At 34.5% G+C, this 21,705-nt stretch overlaps 1 protein-coding gene and 1 pseudogene across 2 annotated transcripts; one reads left to right on the top strand and one right to left on the bottom strand.

Moving 5' to 3' along the window:
• The first annotated feature begins 836 nt into the window (after nt 1–836).
• On the top strand, nt 837–4,418 carry LOC147273495 (ABC transporter F family member 4 pseudogene; annotated as a pseudogene). Its single transcript, XR_015119718.1, has 2 exons — nt 837–1,031; nt 1,616–4,418. The product of XR_015119718.1 is annotated as an ABC transporter F family member 4 pseudogene (transcript).
• An 11,904-nt stretch (nt 4,419–16,322) lies between these two features.
• On the bottom strand, nt 16,323–20,486 carry BOU (Mitochondrial substrate carrier family protein). Its single transcript, XM_086227848.1, has 4 exons — nt 20,153–20,486; nt 19,998–20,052; nt 17,418–17,809; nt 16,323–17,003 (listed from the first exon to the last, which is right to left on the bottom strand). Exons 3-4 carry the CDS (start codon nt 17,807–17,809, stop codon nt 16,502–16,504), a joined length of 894 nt encoding a protein of 297 aa, XP_086083974.1. The 5' UTR covers nt 19,998–20,052; nt 20,153–20,486; the 3' UTR covers nt 16,323–16,501.
• Between the last annotated feature and the right edge of the window lie 1,219 nt (nt 20,487–21,705).

Genomic DNA, 21,705 nt, shown 5'->3' with positions numbered 1-21,705 from the left:
TGTGGCTATTTATAATGGGCAAAATAAAATTTTCATTATTGTTGTGATTCACTGCAACTTTCAAAAGCACCTACAAACTTGCTTTCTATTTTTACTGTGGGAGTTGAGAATTGTGGGGCAAAGCATTTTTTCATTTTTTTTTACCAAACACCAAAACTGTTGTGGGTGATTGAAAATTGTCATCTACAACAGATTTTGGGTCCTCCACAACAATTCCAAACGGGGGGGCCTAAGTCTCACAAACACTGAAAAAACAATAAATCAATAAAAAAATTGTGACTGTTGTATAGTCAAAGTAGAAATTTCTAAACAAAAAAAAATTTATGAACACTCAATAAACAAAATATTAAAATTTGGTATCTAAATTCAATGGACTTTTTAGATATTTTTTATTGGATGCTATTGTTATTGTTCTTGTATCTTGTTTTAGTTCATGTTATATTGATTACAATAGGTGATCCTCATGTGGCTGCCAAAATGAGTTAGAGTCGTCGTCCAATTCATTAGATTCTCCCAAAAAGGGGGATGACGACTTAATGGCGATGCCCATCAAAATTAGTCACCTACTCCTCCCTTTTGGCAAGAAAGTGCAAGGCGTTGCCTAAAGTTTCATCCTCAAATGGTCAATTCATTATAGTGATTAATGTTTTTTACAGTAAACTTTGCTTGCAACTTGTTTTGTAAATCTACAAGATAGACCTAGATGTGCCTAGAATGGGGGTTGAATAGACACGCACTCTCTTTTTCTCTCAAACATCCCAAACGGTGTCGTTTTGGGCTGGGCTTTTTTAAAAACCAAAATTAAAACAAACGCTGAGCCTCAAACAAATAAACAATACAGAAAACCCCAATTCCTGCGCGACTCTCTCTTCTCAACTCTGTCATTGAAGACCCAAACCCTAGCTGCTCTGATTGGAGATTTCGACAGCAACCCATGGTGTTGGAGGTCATTTCGGCGGCATAGAAGTTCCTTTGGAGCACCCTAGCTGCTCTGCTCTGAGTCCGGCTGCTGCAACACTTCCGTTTGGAAGGTTTTTTTTTTCTTCCTCTTCTGTTTCGATCGAAAATGGAGTTTCTGTTGTGATGATTTACTGTTCGTTTTGAAGATGATGATCCCCAAGTTTCTTTCTTTGATAGAGCAAAATCTCCTTCCCACATTGATACATTGGGACATGATGATAGTGATGTTAGTTTGAAGGATGTTGGTGATGATGAATGGGATGAATAAAGTGGAATTCCCTTTAGGATTGTATTTTGTATGTTTTGTGTATGATCTTGTTAGGATTCTTATTTTAGTTGGATGATCTTGTTGAATTTGATATGTTTATGTTGATTATTTTGCTTGAATGACTATTAATGCTATTTTTTGAACTATATTATATATTTATGTCAAGGCTTACGCCTCGCCTGATGAGACCGAAAACTTTTTGCCTTATGCATTAGCGTTTTAAAACCTTGATAAGAACCATGTTCTTGAACAAATATGTTATGTGCACTCAGTGCACTGTACTTCTTTTAAATGTGCTGAATCAGTTACGTAATCATTTGGTTTTAATTTAACATCACCTAAAGTTTAAGCTCATTGAAGTAATATCTTTTTTTTTTTTTAAATCAGATAACTGCTGCAATGGGAAAAAAAAAGACAGAGGACACTGGTGTGACGATGAAGGCTAAGTCAACTGGAAAAGATGCATCTAAAGATGGGAAGAATCAGAAACTATCAGTCTCTGCCATGTTGGCCAGCATGGACCAGAAGCCTGATAAGCCCAAAAAAGGATCATCCTCGAGCACAAAGCCAAAAGTTGCTCCAAAATCATCATACACTGATGGTATCGATCTCCCTCCCTCTGATGAAGAAGATGAGGATGTCTTGGAAGAGGTAGCACAACAAGAAAGTGCACAGCAAAAGAGGTCAAATTATAAGCCGCTTGATGTATCCATTACAGACAAAGAGTTAAAAAAGCGTGAAAAGAAGGACCTTCTTGCTGCCTATGCTGTTGAGCAAGCAAGGAAGGAGGCCCTTAAAGATGATCATGATGCTTTCACTGTTGTTATTGGAAGCCGGGCCTCGGTACTTGATGGTGAAGATGGCGATGCTAATGTCAAGGATATAACAATAGAAAATTTTTCTGTGTCAGCTCGGGGAAAGGAACTTCTAAAGAATGCATCAGTGAAGATATCACATGGGAAGAGATACGGTTTGATTGGGCCCAATGGAATGGGTAAGTCTACTCTCTTAAAGCTTCTTGCTTGGAGGAAGATTCCAGTACCAAAAAACATTGATGTGCTTTTGGTTGAACAAGAGGTAGTTGGTGATGACAGAACAGCTCTTGAAGCAGTTGTTTCAGCTAATGAAGAACTTCTCAAGCTTCGGCAAGAGGTTGCAGCTTTGCAGTATTCAGTTTCTGGGGAGGAAGAGGACAGCCATGATGATGATGCAGGTGAGAAGCTTGCTGAGTTGTATGAGAAATTGCAGTTGATGGGGTCAGATGCTGCTGAAGCTCAGGCTTCAAAGATTCTTGCTGGGTTGGGCTTCACAAGGGATATGCAAGGCCGTCCCACTAAGTCATTCAGTGGTGGTTGGAGGATGAGAATTTCATTAGCAAGGGCACTTTTTGTGCAACCAACTCTTCTGTTGCTTGATGAACCCACAAACCATCTTGACTTGAGGGCTGTTCTCTGGTTGGAGGAGTACTTGTGCCGCTGGAAAAAGACCTTGGTTGTTGTCTCACACGATCGGGATTTCCTTAACACGGTTTGCATTGAGATTATTCATCTGCATGATCTGAAACTCCACTTCTACCGTGGAAACTTTGATGATTTTGAAACTGGGTATGAGCAGCGCCGCAAAGAGGTGAACAAAATGTATGAAATTTTTGAGAAGAAGTTGAAAGCTGCCAAAAGGACTGGAAGTCGGGTCCAACTGGAGAAGGTCAAGGATCGAGCAAAGTCTGCAGCAGCTAAGGAAGTATCAAAGAACAAGGCCAAGGGCAAGGTTGATGAGGATGAAAACCCAGTTGAGGCTCCTAAAAAGTGGAAGGATTACAGTGTGGAGTTCCACTTTCCTGACCCTACTGAGCTTACACCTCCACTCCTGCAACTTGTTGAAGTCAGCTTCAGTTATCCAAACCGGGAGGACTTCAAGCTGTCGAATGTTGATGTTGGTATTGATATGGGGACTCGTGTTGCCATTGTTGGACCTAACGGAGCGGGAAAGTCTACTCTGCTCAATCTTCTTGCCGGTGATTTGGTTCCTGTTGAGGGTGAAGTAAGGAGGAGTCAGAAGTTGAGGATCGGTAGGTATTCACAGCACTTTGTGGACCTCCTGACAATGGACGAGACACCGGTTCAGTACCTTCTTCGTCTTCATCCAGACCAAGAGGGACTTAGCAAGCAAGAGGCTGTCCGTGCAAAGCTTGGAAAATATGGACTCCCTAGCCACAATCATCTTACTCCAATCGCAAAATTATCTGGAGGGCAGAAAGCCCGCGTTGTCTTCACATCAATTTACTTTTCAAAGCCCCACATTTTGCTGTTGGATGAACCCACAAATCATTTGGATATGCAGAGTATTGATGCACTGGCCGATGCACTTGATGAATTCACTGGTGGAGTTATACTGGTTAGTCATGACTCTAGGCTGATATCACGTGTGTGTGACGATGAAGAGAAGAGCCAAATTTGGGTTGTTGAAGATGGTACTGTGAGGACTTTCCCTGGGACTTTTGAGGAGTACAAGGAGGAGCTACAAAGAGAAATTAAAGCTGAGGTCGATGACTAAGTTTGCATTTTTTATTATAGTAAATTTTGCTGATTACATATTAATACTGTTCATGAGATTGCATCCTACTGATGCATTTTTATTATTACTATTTTTTGAGTGTATAATCATTCGGGTTGTGGAGAGTGTAACATTAGATAGATGTCTTTGTAAGATTAACATTTACATGGAGTGTACATTATTGTATTCTCTCTTCTTCTCTTTCTGTTTTTTGGTCAGAACCTTTGCTTTGACGTGTAGGTCTGGACTACTAGTAGGCTGTTAGATTAATAGGGAATGGCTTGTTAAGGTTTGAGAAAACCTGTGAAATTTCAATATTTTAATTGGGCCTACATTTAACTAGATTTGAAAACAATAAATAAAACGTTTCTTGTAGCCCTTTTGGAAGGGCATTCTTTCTAGAGCCCAGTTGTTGAAAAAAGGCTTCACTTGGAGAGAGGGGTTTTGGCATGATGTCTGGAGCTGCTGTGGCAGACTCATTGATCATACCATTCATCCCTGTTTGCAAAAGTTTCTGATTACCATGTTGGATCTGAGTGGAACTTTGGCTGGTGGTTCTTATGGAAATGGAGAAACAAATGTATGTTTTATGTTAATATGTGTATATTAAAGCTCCATTTTGACTTCTTCAGTTTTAGAAAACTTGTTCTATGTACAGCAGGGCTGCATTTATGAATTCTTGGCTCTACTTTATGCCAGTATTATTGGATCTTAGCTTGCATCTATTATTTCAAAAGAAAGCAAATGTGTAATGAATGAGGTTCTGATTCCTAAAATGATGCGTTTTTGCTTTGGAACAAAAAAAAAAAAAAAATTGTGCTGGGTTTTGAGGGTTTATTTTCAGAATTTACATTGTTTTTACTGCTACCATGTTCTTATAATTCCAACTTGCAAGAAGAACAAATACAAAATTGAGTCTGAAATGACTGAAAATTGTTGTTTTTCAAAGTTTTAATTGCTTTGGAACTAAAATTTGAAGGATATTGAAATGAAGTTGCTGGCCTCTACGCTCTGGTTTATTATGCCTCGATTCATATTCTTTTCTTTTTTTTTGGCCACGATTCATATTCTAAAGCAAACAAATATAGTTGAAGATGGTAACAGTCTAACAGATGAGTGGAACGGCGTTTGTGCTTTCTATTTGTGGAAGGAGTTTTTTTATTTTTTATTTTAAATTATGTGTTGTCAAATTTGTAGCAATTAGATGGAATTTAAATGAGTTGGCATGTTTTCAAACAGAAGTCAAGCAGATCTTAGCAGAGAAAAATCCGAGCAGAGGACCTGTGTCCGAAAAGATAATAATTATTCAAATTTTTAGTAAACCTTTATAATGAATCAATGATTGTGCCAAGGATCATTTGGTGCTGTAGCCACACTAATCTCAATTTCATTTTAATATAATTTGAAGTTTAAATTTTATGGAGACCTACTATATATATTATGATCGATATTTATTATGTGGTTTTTCTTTTTCTTTTTTTGGAAACACCATTTATGATGTTGGAAGGTGATGTTTGGACTAAAATGAATTACCTTTTGTTGAATAATTCTTAAAGACGATATTTAAATAAAAAAAGGAAGTAAAAATAAATAAAACACTTTCAGAAAAATGTTTCAGAAATCTCCTTGATGAATTTTTTCATTCTTCTAGGGAGCTTTAACTTGGATAAGATCATGCGGGGGTGAACCACGATCACGACCCTGACGGCAGCGTGAAAGATTTTATGTATTTAAATTAGTGAGGAAATTACAGATTTGGTCCATTTATTTTATACCTAGTTCAATTTTGGTCCACGATCTTTTTTAAGTTCTGTTTTGGTCTACTAATTGTTTCATTTGTTCAATAAAGGTCCAGATTTGTGACTTTAAATCCTTTGGGTTGTGTTTTCTTCAATTATAATTGAAGTATAAGTTATATTTTATCATTCCTTAGTCATAAAAACAAATTTGGAGAATTTTAATCTAAGAGAATTGAGATTAGGTGAAATTTGAAAAATTGACAGTTTCGGATACCCTACTTTGGGGTCAATTATCTTGAGTTTTAGAATTTCAATTTGAATGATCTTTATATGTTTGTAAAGAAGAAATGCATAGCTTTAAAATAAGTATATATTTGCTGAATTTGGGTGAGATTTGATAGGATAAAAGACATACCAAATTTGAGAAAACAAATCTGGACCTTTATTGAACAAGTGAAATAATTAGTGGATCAAAACAGAACTTAAAAAAGATTGTGGACCAAAATTGAACTAGGTATAAAATAACTGGACTAAATCTGCAATTTCCTCTAAATTAGTTTATAGCAATGAAAGATTTTAAGCCTTTTCTCATAACTGATATCCTCTCTATATTATCACCATATGTGTTGTATATACCAAGAAATGAAAAAATGAAATTTTCGGCAAAATAAAATAGGAAATTAGATTTAGTCACTAATTAAATAATTTAATTAATTTCTTTTTAAGGAAATGTCATGGTGCTTTGAATTGTATTAAATGACTAATTTTTGCTTAATTTTCTCCTCAGTTGGTGTTTTATTTTCAAAGAATTTAGTCATCTATTCATTTATGATTATAAAAAGTTATCCTCTTTCGTACTGCTTGATTGTTTCTAAGAAAATTAATTGCTTACGTCTTGTGCTTCACTACTTTAGGCTTTTAGCTGCATTTTTGTATCATGTTTATTCATGTCTCAAACTATGTCTCGTGCTTAACTACTTTTAGATTATTCACATCTCAACCTTTTATATATTTTAACAACAGACTCATTATTAATTATTACAGTTTAAACGAAAAGTCACATACACCCGAGAAGAAGTTAATGTGCTAGGAAGAAAGTGGGCTGAAGAAATATTGGTGCATTCATCTGAGAATTACATTGAATATGAAACTTTTGATGACCTATATTTTTTATTTACAACTTTGACATGGTTTGTTTCATCGAAATTTGTAGATTATGTAACGTTTTATGAAAATATTTCCTTTATATATCTTAACAAAATATAATTTTTGTTAGCAATGTCTTCTTCTTTTTCTTCCATAATTGAATTTTATGGGTGCTTTTAATAATTTTTTTAATTGTTTTTGAGCTTTAAGAACGCTTTTTAGATGTCCTCTTTACTTTTTAATGAAGCTTTTTAAATGTCTTATTTTCTTTCTAACGTCTTTTATTACGTGACATATGAAAGATATAAGGATCGATGGTTTTTCGAATTTTAAATACGCTTTTTATTTTTTTAACAATGCACTATTGTCCATGAGTTTTGATTTATAACCTACTCCAACAAATGAAGACTGAGCCTCATCCACTAGCCCAAATTAAGACGCTATTTAGATGTTCTCGTTTTGTTTTGATGACGCCTTTTTTTGCCTTTCCAATAGTCGAATTTGTGAGCATGGTCTAGAGGGCACAATTTGGATGGTTGGATCCAACTGACAGTTGCACAAAGTGGCTCCCCTTGAATTTTGTTTCATTACACTTATAGGGTGCCACATGTCACTTGCAACTACCAATTTTTTCAAAAAAAAAAAAAGTAAAATTAAGTCGACACTTCTATAGAAAATTAATATTAATAGTTTTCAACAAAGCAACAATTACACTAATTTTTTTTAGTTTAGGTACTAACCTAGAGCAAGAAATTTTGAATTAGGTTACAAATCGGTTTGTTATACAGTTGTGACTGTCGAACAGTTTTAAATTCATAAAAATTCAAAATTTATATGGGTTTAATGCTTTTGATTTAGGCGTAGAGGATGAAGTCCTATAACCCAGAGAGTCAAAGACTAAACATTAAAGTTTAAGCCGAGCCGAACTGTGACCTACAGTTGTGATTGGAGAAAAGATAACATTTGGATTCAAGCCGAGCTGAAGATGTCTGGAGAAAAATGATCTCTCGAGTTCTTGGTGGATCTCAATGTCGGTTCGGATCGGACCTGGGTAGCCCGGAGGTAAGAGCTGATCCCAAATGTACACTATTTGTACTGCTGAGCTAGCATGATGACATAGATAGCTGGGTCTGACCAAATTGACCATTGAAAAGTCAGAACAGAAAATAAGGCCGATGTACCACGTGTTAGATGGTAATTGGTTGTTGAATTCATGTGGATTTATTCACAAACATGCAGCATCCTCATTTACTCTGTCTCTTTGTTAGTACCTCATTAATTATACATTGTTCCCTCAATAGGGAGGCACACAGTTTTTCCAACCAACCAACTATATCGTCCGCATGCATATGTTAACATGTTCTGAAAAAAAGGGAAATAAAAAACAATTAACTAGTCTTTATATTAATCATATGTTAGATTAATTATAGTGTACCAAATTAGGTCGATTAGGCTTGCAATAATTTTGTACTTATATATTCATGCATTAATATTTGTGTAAAATGGTGTGTTTCTCCTTCTTATATATATCCTTATTAATTTATCAGACTTATCATATTTTTGTTGTTGCTTTATGTTTTTGCCATTTCATTAGAGACACTCCTTGATATTAGTTATTTTCTAAATTTTGCAGCCCAAAAAGCCTTGAAAATTTTACATGACATAAGTTGTGGACTAATCCTCAACTCTCCCTCCCACCTAGGATCCCTAATTTGGGGGTCTTGTATATGGACAATTGATCTTTTTTTTTTTAGTGATCCGAAGTAATATAATTCTGATGTGTGATTTTTTTTAAGGTCCGTTGATTTTAGGTACCAAATTATAATGTTTTTTATTTTAATTACCAAAATATTTATATTATTTCACTTTAGATACTAAATTTCAGTTTAGGTACCAACTTTAAAAAACATATATAGTTATACCAAGGTGTGACTATCTAACAGTCATAACTTTTTTATTGATTTATTATTTTTTCAATATTTGCAAAGCTTAAATTTTAATGTTTAGTTTCTAGGTTATATGACTTCATCTTTCAAGCTTAAATAAAAAACATTAAACTCTTATAAATTTTGAATTTTTATGAATTTGAAATAGTCACAACTGTGATTATTCGACAGTAATAACTGTATAGCAAACCGATTTGTGACCTAATCCAACATGTCTTGCTCTAGGTTAGTACCTAAATTAAAAAAAAAAATAGTATATTGCTGCTTTACTGAAAAACTATTAATATTTAGTATTTAATCCTAATTTTCTATTTTTTTAAGGGTATGTAATTAATGTTGGTGGCTCTGATATCATATTGAATATTTATTCTAAAAAATTATATTATTGGGTGAAAAAATTCAATGAGTATGCTTGTGTTATATTATTGGCATAGTTATTTATCCTACATTGAAAAAATGTAAAGGGGAGGCCTGTTACACCCCAAACTTGAGCCTAGAAGGTTTGGTGGCAGTGCCACAGCTAGTGGACATCCAAGTTTATAAATGATTACTAAGTCTGTGATAAGTAATCCTAAAATCAAATGATTAATATAAAGCTATACTTCTTTTTTTGTTATACTCGAGATTGAATAGGTAGGACAGAGTGCTACTAGAAGCATGCATGGTTTGTGAGCCCTAATTAAGGTTGTATCAGTAAGAAATTCTTTTTAAAATGTCTGGCCCTCAAACTCCTTACAAAACAAGATTGTAAAAGTTCTCTACAAGCTCTAAATTATTTCCTCAAAACAGCTTGGAAGTAAGGCATTTGAAAAATTTATTCGTTTAAATAAAAACAAGAGCTTTGAATAAAAATATGAGACATATCTCTTTAAACTTCAAACCTCTAAGAAAGTATAAGGGAATTAAATAAGGGAGAAGAGGGCACTTCAGGTGGTATACACACACTGTCATAGAATTAAGGATCTTCATCACTATTGTAAACTGGAGTTGTGGGTGTCTGAGTGGGTGGGATTGGAGACTCTGGTTCGGAATCCGAGATCACTATGTAGTCAACCATGTTGCCTAACTTTACTGCAAATACTAGGTCTGTGTAGGGTTGAGCTTTACCAATTCAGCTGATCATTTGCTTAATCAACCCAAAATCTTTATACATAAGTTAAATAAATTTAATAAATATAGGGTTTTTAAAAAACAACTATTTATTAAAACTGAGTTTCACTTACAAATAGAAACCCTATTCTTAAACTAGAATCCAAAATCTAACATGTTAACAGCCTTATTTAACCATAATCCTAGAAGTTATACTAATTATCCACTCAAAACCTTAACAAAACAATGTGACAAGGCAACAGGCAGACACATAACATGCAATGCATTTTTATGACGGACTGGTTATCATGCATGCTATATTTTTGTATGCAATCGTACTTTAGTTCTAGTGGCATGATTGTACCTGTCAAATTTTGTAAACAACAGTGGACCAATCCAGTCTAATCCATAATTGACATTATATATTATCCTTTCACAACCTAATGAAAACAAATCATAGGTTTAAGATAGCAAGATGTCCTAAACGTGGATAATTAGAGGTTTGAAAGCATAGCCGGTATAACTCCTAGCATACTTTTAGAACTAAGTAACTGAACCCAAGGACAAGCATGAATTTGACACTTCATCTCAAATTAGGAGGTCCATGTAAGAATTCTATATGGACATACACTAGTTCACTTAGACAATGACAACAACTCATCATGACTTCAGGAACAAGAAATTGAGTTCACCTAGATCAATCCGGATTCATCCTTATACCAGCTATATATACTATCAGTATTCTATAAGAATTAAGGGACTTAATAGGAGCTGAAATAGCTCATCTAGATATGAATTAGGACTATTGGACTATTTTTAAGGGGCAATTAATGTTTAACCATATGTCTTAGTTCATTATGGGTAGGACTTGTCGAGCTAACCCTTATAAATAAAGATAGTCCATGCTCTCATAGATACGTACTGCAGAAAATTGAGCCCCATAAACCAGTTACTTCATAGTTGTAGAGATAGCAGAAGGCTAGTTCAAGCATTCCATCATGTCTTCCTCAATTCCAGGTTAGTCTATGGTAAAGGGTTGTGTTTCATGTTGCGTTCTTATTCATGTATGCCTAAGGTACGTATATATCTGTTTTGGTATATGTAGATTACATGTGGTATCAAAGCCCTTCCATACATGCTTAAGAATCAAAAGGCCTACTAATGATGTTTGCATAACAAGAAACGAAAATAAGTAAATTGTATCTGTTTTGATTATCATAAAGATCAGGTTTTCAAAGTTCAACTTAAAAGCTCCAAGTTTTATATCTTGTATCCCATACAGTTAGATCTGATCCAGGTAGTTTTGAAACAAAACCTTGTTTTGGTTTCACACTTCAGTTAGATGGCAAACAGATCGAATTGGGATTTTAAGTTTCTAAGTATAGATTATAAAATCAAAGTTCTAACCATTCCGAATGGAAGTTTAGTTTCTGTTATTCAGCAATTTTTTGACTAACTAGTGTAGCAAGAATCTTATGCATCAGGTAAGTTTTTTATTTGACATGTTTTAATTTCAGAATACATTTCTAGAATACATATAGGGTACACGTACAAATCAGTTTCCAGTCTAGGCATACCTTTCTTATGTTAATTACTAGTTGTTCAAATATATTTCAAAGATTTTGATCGAGAGAAATATTCCTTTTAAAGATTTTCAAGGTTCAAACTCACGGTGACAAATTAAATATCTTTTGAGATAAAAATTTGTGCATGTGATCATAGATTTGTCTCAAAAATCAAGCGAGCACTCAAAAACAATAAAGGGAATTTGTTTTCTTCAAAGACAAGTTAAAAAAACCCTAATTTGCTATAAACCTAATATTTAAAACTTTATAAAAACCATGTTTGCAAAAGTTTATGATTACCATGTTGGATCTGAATGGAACTTTGGCTGGTGGATCTTATGGAAATGGAGAAACAAATGTATGTTTTATGTTAATAAAGGAAATTACAGATTTAGTTCACTTATTTTATAGTTAGTTTAATTTTAGTCCACGATCTTTTTTAAATGCTATTTTGGTCCACTAATTATTTCATTTGTTCAATAAATGTCCAGATTTGTTTTCTCAAATTTGACCCACATTTGACCCTATTTTAAAGCTATTCATATCCTCTTTACACCCATATAAAGATTATTCAAATTAGAGTTCTAAAACTCAAGATAATTAACCTTAAAGTAGGGTACCCGAAACAACTAATTTTTCCCATAAAATTTTTACATTTTCAAACTTCACCCAACTTCAATACTCTTCGATTCTAATACTCCAAATTGGTTCCTATGACTAAGAAATGATGAGATATAACATATACTTCAATTATAATTGAAGAAAACACAACACAAAAGATTTAAAATCATAAACTCCAAAAATGAAATTTCGGATTAGACCTTTATTGAACAAGTAGAACAATTAATGGACTAAAACAGAACGTACTTAAAAAAGATCGTGGACCAAAATTGAACTAGGTATAAAATAAGTAGACCAAATCTGTAATTTCCTCTATGTTAATATGTGTATATTAAAACTCCATTTTGACTTCTTTAGTTTTAGACAACTTGTTCTATGTACAGCAGGGCTGCATTTATGAATTCTTGGCTCTATTTTATGCCAGTATTATTGAATCTTAGCTTGCATCTATTAATTCAAAAGAAAGCAAATGTGTAATGAATGAAGTTCTGATTCCCAAAATTATGCGTTTTTGCTTTGGAACAAAAATAAATAAATTGTGCTGGGTTGAGGGTTTATTTTCAGAATTTACATTGTTTTTTCTGCTACCACGTTCTTCCTATAATTCCTACTTGTAAGAAGAACAAATACAAAATTGAGTCTGAAATAATTGAAAATTGTTGTTTTTCAAAGTTTTAATTGCTTTGGAACTAAAATTTGAAGGATATTGAAGTGAAGTTGATGGCCTCTACCCACTGGTTTATTATGCCTCGATCGATTCATATTCTAAAGCAAACAAATATAGTTGAGTGGAATGGCATTTGTGCTTTCTATTTGTGGAAGGAGTTTTTTGTTTGTTTTTTTTTTAATTAAGTGTTGCCAAATTTGTAGCCACTAAGATGGAATTTAAATGAGTTGGTATGCTTTCAAACAGAAGTCAAGCAGATCTTAGCAGAGAAAAATTCCTGCAGAGGACCTGTGTCCAAAAAGATAATAATTATTCAAATTTTTAGCAAACCTTTATAATGATTGTGCCAAGGATCATTTGGTGATGTAGCCACAATAATCTCCATTTCATTTTAATATAATTTGAAGTTTAAATTTTATGGAGACCTACTATTATGATCGATATCTATTATGTGGTTTTTTTTTTTTTTTTTTTTTTTTTTTGTGGTGAAAACACTTTGTACGATGTTGGAAGGTGATGTTCCGACTAAAATGAGTTACCTTTTGTTGAATAACTCTAAAAGACGATATTTAAATAAAAAGAAGGGAAGTAAAAGTAAATAAAAAGAGAAAATTAAGTAAAACACTTTGAAAAATGTTTCTTATCCTTATATCATGCTACAAAGTCAATGAGACATTATTAGTACTCACTAAAGGATTCTCCTTGATGAAATTTTCATTGTTCTAGGGAGCTTTAACTTGGATAAGATTATACATGGGTGAACCACCACCCTGACGGCAGCAGTCGATCGGCGAGCAACCACGGTCATATGGGTTACTAGGAGGTGGAAGAATAGCTCCATGTGGCATTGTTGTTCTCTTGGCCATGCCTTGCATCCTAGTCACCTCCATATCCCCATGGCTCAGCACCACCATGCTAGTAAAAAGTATCAAATACACCAACCATGACTTCATGTTGGAAAGCCTCAAGAATTCTTTTTTATTTTGCTTAGACAGTTGTTTTGTACGTATGCAAGGGAATATACAATGTGATGTATATAAATACAGACTATACAGTTAATTAAATATTATGTATCTTGAGAAATTTTAAGGGTGTATCTCCAACTCAGATTTTAATAGATTTTATAATTCATATAATCCATCAAAATCCAAGGAAATTAACTAGAATTCTTATGGAATTTTTTATGTGTAAAAAATGTATCAAAATTCATTAAAATCCTTCACTTAATGAAATCTATGACTTTTTTAGGACACCTAGATTTCATTAGAATCCATTAAAATCTGAGTTGGGGACACCTTGATTTCTTTGGAATCCATTAAAATTTGACTTGGGGACACTTAGATTTCATTGGATATTTAAAATCCAATGAAATCTAAGTTGGGGACACCATATATTCATAATACCTAAACTCTAGCACATCGTATCACATAATCTTAGCAATCGTGCATTAATCACACCCTTAATTCTAGCAAATCATAGTTAATAGCTGAGATATATGTGTTTTCTATTTCTCAGTTGTAAATTGCTCCTCAATTGTAGGTAAGGAGAAAATTTTCATTTTTTGGGGAGGGGGGAGATTTTATCAAAATACCAAACAATTTTCGTTTAGATTTTGGAAAATTTTGCCAAAATTTTGAAAACTTCCTGAAAACCTCAAAATTTCGGCGAAATTTTCTAATGTGTCTTAGGTTTTGTCAATGTTGAGCATGTGCCTTGTCTTTCTCGTATTGGCTCGGTTACGTCTATTTTATACCAGTATTCTTGATTTTCCGACTAAATGGAATGCCTTTTGTTGTGCAATTAAAATGAGAAATTTGAATAAAAATAATAATAAATAAAAAGAGAAAATTAAGTAAACACTTTCAAAAAAATGTTTCTTGTCCATTAATGAAAGTCAAACTTTCACCTTCATTAGCCTTATTCCTTGCTACAAAGTCAATGAGACATTAGTTCTCACAAAAGAAATTTTCAAGAAATCTTCATTCTTCTAGGGAGCTTTAGCTTGGACAAGATTTGCAGTAGAGGTGGGCGCGGTCCGGTTTGGACATCAAACTGGAAACCAAACTAAGAAACTTTAACGGTTTGGTTTGGTCCGGTCTAACACAAAAATAGTTTGTGAACCGAATCAAACCAAACCACTCATAACTGGTTTGGCTCAGTTTGATTAAGCGGTTTGTGTGTAAAAAAAAAAAAGAATTCAACTAGCACTAATCAAATAATTAATTATTAAATTTGAAATAAATTCACTAAAACATTCAAATGCACAATCTACACTAACAAAACAATAAAACATGCAATAATATCAATATGAGAATATGTATTAAGCAAACAAATAACTATGACAGTCCAATCACAATATGCCACATATAAAAAAAATAAAAAAATATAATGAATGGTTTAGTTCGGTTTTACCTGTGTGTCAAATTGTTTCTTAAATTAAAAATTTGGTAAATTAAGCCATCTAACTTTTAAAAATAGGTCAATATAGGTCAATTTCCTAGAATTTCATCAAAATTTTCATCCAAAAGATGTCATGTGTTCTTCAAGTGAGGGCAAATTAAAAAATTCAAATCCAAAGTCTTACATAGGTCTTGTGAGTTTGTCTCAACTCACCACCAAATTTTGTTCCTTTTCGTGTCCTATTTTTCCAGAAAGGGGCAAGTCTTGGTAATGTCAAACCGCATTTAACCCACATATGGCTTTGGACGTGAATTGTCCATTTTTCCGTTACACGATCTTTTGGAAGAAAATTTGGATTAAGTCCTAAAAAATTGGCCCACATTTACTTATTTTTAAAAGTTTGATGGTTCAATCAACCAAATTTTTTATTTCAGGAGCAACTTGACGAACGGGTTATATTTAAAGGGGCAAAATAACTACTAAGTACTAACCTTGAATTTTATCAACTTTAAGTTTTTGGTCACTAATTAAATAATTTCAAAATAAGGAAAATGTCATAAATAGTTTCCTTTCTAAGAAATGGTCATAGTGCTTTGAATTTTATTAGTTTTAAGTCAAACACGATTGATTAGGGAATTGAAATTTATTCAATTGCCCTTTAAATATTTTCAATTTTGAAGCTCACCAAGTATCAACTTGTATGCATGCCATGTGGCAACCTCTATGGGGACCTCCATTGCCATGTCACCTCCACCTCCGACACCACATCACCCACTCCTACCATGTCACTAGTCACCATAAAGAACAATTATTTTACTATAATGTGATGTAACCAATTCACTTTTGATAAGATAGGTGGACGACATGTTTATACTTTGAATGTATAGTACTAATAATATCCACCTATATTATACCAAGTGAACTAATTCCCACTACGTGACGGTATTACGATTATACAGAATGTCTTTTGCTTCTCGAGTGGTGGCAAACAATAGAGTAGGGTACTACAAAAGGAAGTGGATCATGGATTATCAATAAGCCAAGTATGGGTTGAGAAAGGATCATTTGAAACTGGCATACTCTTTCTTTGCTTCTGGGTTTCTGGGTAAAAATTGAACATATATGGGAGTGACGCTACCCTCTTTAGCATCTTTATAGCTTAATTCCCTCCACCGCAACTTCACATGTCGACGCCACATCTGCTACTTCCATGTCACATGGTCACCCTTAATTCCCCCCGCCACGTGTCAAGCCTCTTCTGAAGTAGTTAAAAACATTAGATAAGTTGTAATGGTTGGCCTGTACCACATACATCGGATGCAAGTCATCTGCAAGAGTTTCTGGGAGAAAACAGACAAAACCAGTGCATGCAAGAGTAAAGAACATTTCTTCCGGCAACAGAAACTGTTATTTGATTTCAAATTGTGAAGGACCTTAGTACCAAATCACAAATTCATGTATAGAAAAATGGCTTCAACATGAGAAAACCAAGAGGACTGTTAAATTTCACTAAATCCACCGGCAGCAACCAACGCCAAAATAAACTATCACCCCAAACTTGACCTTGTCACCTCATATGCCAAGAAGCATGCTGCATTAGCTGGAACACTTCTAGCCATAGCTGGTCCAAAGCCCTTGTAGAGGCCTTTAACTCCCTCCGAGGCCAGGATCTTTCTAAATGCATCAAGTGAACCTGAAAACTTGGGATTTTTGTAATCATCTACCTGAAGTACACTCTTGACAACATCAGTAGGGTAGACAGAGACCCAGAAGGAAGCTCCAGCCAAGCCTCCAGCTGCCATTAAAGAGCCTCTTCCCAACCCAGAAGTGTCCTGACCTCCAGCGAGGTACTGCTTGAATGCTTCATAGACACCAAACATTGCAGCATTTCCAGGTATCTCACGTGCCATGGTGGGAACCAAGCCCTTGAAGAGACCCCTCGCACCCCCTTCTGATCTAAGTACCTGCTTGGCCACATCCATTGGCCCTCCATACTTCACTGCAACACCAACTGAGCCACCACTCGCCAATGCACTTTGAGCTTGCAACCTGTTCAACCATTAATTAAACCCAAACAGCTTAAATATAAGAAGGTTTTCATTTCTTTATTGAAATGAAAACATGATGAATTTAGGATTTTAAAATTATCTGCCATAAAAGCTAATTCGAATAAAAAAGAATCAATCTGCAGATACAATTTCCCTTTATGGAAATCCAAATGAAAGGAAAGGAAAATGATTAAGGTGGATAACAAAAAGTTTTAAAGAACAAAACTATTATTGGTGTCTCCGTTAAGCACTGTCTATAGTACTTTTGAGAGTGGTTATACACACTCTGCACAAGGGCTAAAGAGAATATATGCTTGAGAATGAATCAAACTTTAATTCAAAACTTTGAAAATGTATAGAAGATTGGTTTGTAATTTTTTTTTTTTTTTTTAAAGAAAAGATCCATAACACTGACCTACACTTGATCAACTCAGTGGGGCATGCTAGAAAGGACACAGCTAATCCAGCCCCGGCCCCACAAACGACCTGTTGGCTAATTGTAAGGGGAACACCAGGTTGAGACCTCAGCAATGCCTCCATTTGTCCTCTTACCGTGAAGAGGACAGCATTGAAGGCTGCAACAGTCGCAAGTGGAGCTCCCATACCTTTGTAGAGACCCCCTGGGCCTTCAGCAGCTAGCGTCTGCCTGACAGCATCCATAGCACCTGAGAACTTCAGAGGTTGTCCAGGGAGTGGAGCAGGCTGGCTTTGCAGTTTAACCTTGATGGTATCAAATGGGTGCCCAACTATTAACTGTGCTGCGCCCCCAACGGTACCAGAAGTCAGATCCTTCACTATATCCCCCATCTGCAGAATCAGAATTCAAAAACCAAAACAATTAGATTTGGGCATATGAATTCAATATATAAGGACCTTGGTTAAAAGTGTGGAGGAAGAGTGGTTCTTATACAAATTGTCAATCTATAACCATAGAAATGTTGCGTTCATCCCAAAAGGCTTGGAACAGAGAACATTTAGAAACATCACCTTATAAAGAAAGACCTCTTTGTCAATTAGGATATATGAAATACAATATATCGTATTAGATTAAAAAGAAAAAAAGAAGCTAATATGGTAATTGTAAACTACCCTATTTTTCATTTCTTACTTTTACTCCTTTTCCTAAACCAATTTCTGCACACACACTGAATGTAATAATCCTTCATCTAAGGATTATTACTATTTCTAATAAATAAAGAGGAAAAGCTAATTTCTTTCTTTTTTCATTCCGTTTACTTTTGTTTAGGGTGAAGGCAACTCCTGAAAAACTTAACCTAAGAAACGAGGAAATTATGAAATTAAGTGATATCCTTAATGTAAACTCATCCTATACTTGCTAAAAAATTCCACCATACTTGTAGAAAATATTTTCACCAAACCATGCTTCCATTGCATCCAATGAAGAGTACGATTTTAAGTTCATAATGTCGACTGCATTAGATCCACATCAACACTACGTAATATTCAGAAAAGGCAGATCAACCATAGACTCTTAGTAAGGTTTCCCCTGTCACCGAATTATAAATTTCAAACATTTCTGGAAGGTGGCAAATGAATTACATAATGAAATGACATAAATTTACTCATCCTAGTCTTTAAAAAGAATAAATACATTCCTTGGAAACAAAGAACAATCAGCAACCCAGAAAAATAAAATAAAAATATCCCTTTGGCAAAACGAATAACAAGTCCTTGTCCCAGCTTTATTGATCAATTGGACAGAGGTGGGAAAAGATTAAAAGCCAATGTTCTATAAAACTCAACAAACAAAATGAAAAGGTTTTTCCCAATAAATAATAATAGATCAACAAGTTGCCTATGAACAGCGTAAACTTAGAGCATTATCAATTACAATCAGCCTATTTAGCAGCTAAGTCAAGTTTATATCTAAGCTTGATGGTGAAACAGGCCTATCATGAGCAACAAGGTGCTCAAATCATCAAAGCATGTAAACATTGACATTTTCTCAACTTCTTTGTACTGATAACTTGAATTCTAACTGAGTTTATTCCTCAAAAGTACTCAATGTTCAGTTCTCTTGAAAAGCATATAGATGATATACATACTTGCGCTACATGCATGTACATACACAGCTGTTTATACATACGCATAGATATGTGAAATATTTGACAAACAGTTAATGAATATATAAAATATTTAATACATGACAGTAGTACTGTATTCATCTTAATTGCACATCATCCAGTCCATAATGAGGATTAACTAATTAGGCATAGATTAATCAATTAGTTCAAATTAGCAAGGCAAGGAAGCATCACAATTGTGATATGGACTCCAAACTACATATGCATTACAAATGAATACCTTTCTAATAGCATTACAATGTGTTAGTACAATTCAGAACTGAAAGTGACAAGGTAACATCAATATCTTTAGTACCCCAACTATAAAGAATGGCATAGTTTAAATTAAGACTGTTTAGAGTGGGAGCAAAATGACAAGAAGTAAACGAAATAAGGGTAACAAAATTATGCAAGTTCTCAACTTTACAAATTCCTTTTTCAAAACAGCAATGAAAAGATATAACATATGTTTCCAAGGGATGGAAAGAATATGAAGGAAAAGTCAGTTAAACAATGGTCATTAATCATAGGGACAATGGTCCTATTAAAAAATGCCTGTTTCAGCTGATGGTTCCATTCAAATTTATAAACAGAAAATTCACATGATTGCAGCTATGTCTAATGTTGTTCAGCAAAGGGCAAAGGTGTTATAACAGAGATTTTAACTACAAGAAATCAGGAGATGATACTCTACATCAAATAATGCTCAAATAATTATGAATCACTGAAATAAAAAATCACCAGATAAATTTCTATGCAAAGATAAGACCTACACAATTGATTGTTCTTTCTTGAAGATCTCAATCACAATTGGGTTCCACACATTTGTTGGGAAAAACAAAGAAGCAACCAAAGACATTTGCATTTGATAGAATTAACAACTTAAGAAACAGAAGAAGCAAGAATCTTACCGGACGAATTATTTGGTGGCACCCAAAAGAAAAGAAAGAGCTCTGAAGCTCTAACCTGCCAAAACCCAAGAAGCATTAGATCCAAAAAATAGAATTGCCAACATCAAAAACCCAGAAAAAAAAAAAAACTAAGGAACAAAAGTGGGTAAGATTACCAGAAAGTGAAAGAAGGAGAGGAGTTTGGTGAGGGTAATGTATTTTGGGGGGAAGAATGAGAAAGAGAATCTGTGAATAAGCAAAAGGGGGATTGAATCTTTGGGGATTCAGAACCACACGAGATTGGTTGTGTGGGACAAAAACACAGACCAACCACCAACGCTGTTGGAGTGTGAAGAGGACGAGAGGGAGATAGAGGTGTGGTTGAGAGAGAAGGAGAGAGTGGATTCAGATGAGGACGCAGTGAGTGTGGTTGGGCAAAAATGAGTTGTAGGAAAAGCCAATCACAGCCACTCTCTCTCAGAGTCACTGTCTTGTGCTCCAATTGAGTTGGGACTTTGAATATATATATAAACAACAGAGGAGGGAATTGAGTGATGATGCATATATGTAGCCAATGTAGCTGTAATGCTACCCTGTCTGAGTGTCGGGCCAGTCGCCAAGTTCGAATCGGCTGCACCAACCATCAGCTATCTGGGTGGGTCAGCCATTTTGTCCATGTGGCATAATGTAATTGTGAGTTATTTACACATATATCTCTTTAAGTTTATCCTTTTTTTACACATTTTTTTTTTATATTTTAAAAATTACACATACACCCCCTGAAATTTAAAAAATGTTACACATAATCTCCCCTGCAAGAGAAAACATTGTCACAATAAAAGGAGGTGTCCAAATAAGAATGTTAGAAGGGTGCAAAGAGGTGGTGTAAACGTTTCAAGGGGAAGATAAAGAGTGAGTAGAGAAGTTAATACATTAAGGGAAAACGGGTTGTATGTAATAATTTTGAAACTTCAAGAAGTGTATGTGTAATTTTTAAAACTTCAAAAAATATATATGTGAAAAAATGATAAACTTTAGAGGTATAAATATAACAATAATGCTAATTGTCCCATATTTTTTTTCCCACATTTGTATTCCACCTGATGTGTCATTACTTCACTGGAAGGGTATTTCCTTTTTCTTTTTTAGGTTTTATTTTTTAATTTTTAATGTCCAATATATGAATGCCATGTAAAATGGTATAAAATTATGGTATAAAAATGTAGTAAGTGTAGCATTACTGTAAATATAAATAACCCGTAGTATTGTAGCTCCTTAACCTCTATTTTGTGGTCTCAAGTTATTTAGCCTTATAAATAAGAGTGATTAGGGATCATCATTGGCCCGGTCTGCCCTGGAGTTATGGCTCGGGACAGACCTACTTGGGTTTGGAGGCAATGACAAATCAGGGTCAGGTTGAGATTAGGCCACAATATGCAAGCCCAAACCCACTTACATGGGCTAAGGCTGCTAAGCTATGCAAGCCTAAGTGGGTCGGGCTAGATCCGCTCAATTGAGCTTATTTTTTTTAGGGTAAATTACAATTTAATACCTCAACTTTACCTCAGATTTCAAGTTAGTACCTCAAGTTCAAAAAGTTGCAATTTCATGCCTCAACTTTCATTTTGTTTCAAGTTAATACCTCCGTTAGTCTGACTGTCAAAAAAGTCGTTATCTGATGACGTGACACACCACTAAAAGGCTTCATTTCAATTTAGTACCTCAACTT

This window comes from Dryas octopetala, chromosome 9 (genome assembly GCF_963921425.1).
Source record: "Dryas octopetala chromosome 9, drDryOcto1.1, whole genome shotgun sequence".
In the NCBI taxonomy this organism is placed as follows: Eukaryota; Viridiplantae; Streptophyta; class Magnoliopsida; order Rosales; family Rosaceae; genus Dryas; species Dryas octopetala.
Note: the sequence above shows the minus strand (reverse complement) of the source record. Positions and strands in the feature narration are given on the sequence as shown.

What these genes read in the sequence shown, in the direction of transcription:
- BOU (XM_086227848.1), bottom strand. Translation starts at nt 17,809, where the DNA reads ATGGGGGATATAGTGAAGGATCTGACTTCTGGTACCGTTGGGGGCGCA. An exon ending in ACTGAGTTGATCAAGTGTAG is followed by an intron (nt 17,004 to 17,417) that starts GTCAGTGTTATG and finishes ATGGTTGAACAG; the next exon opens with GTTGCAAGCTCAAAGTGCAT.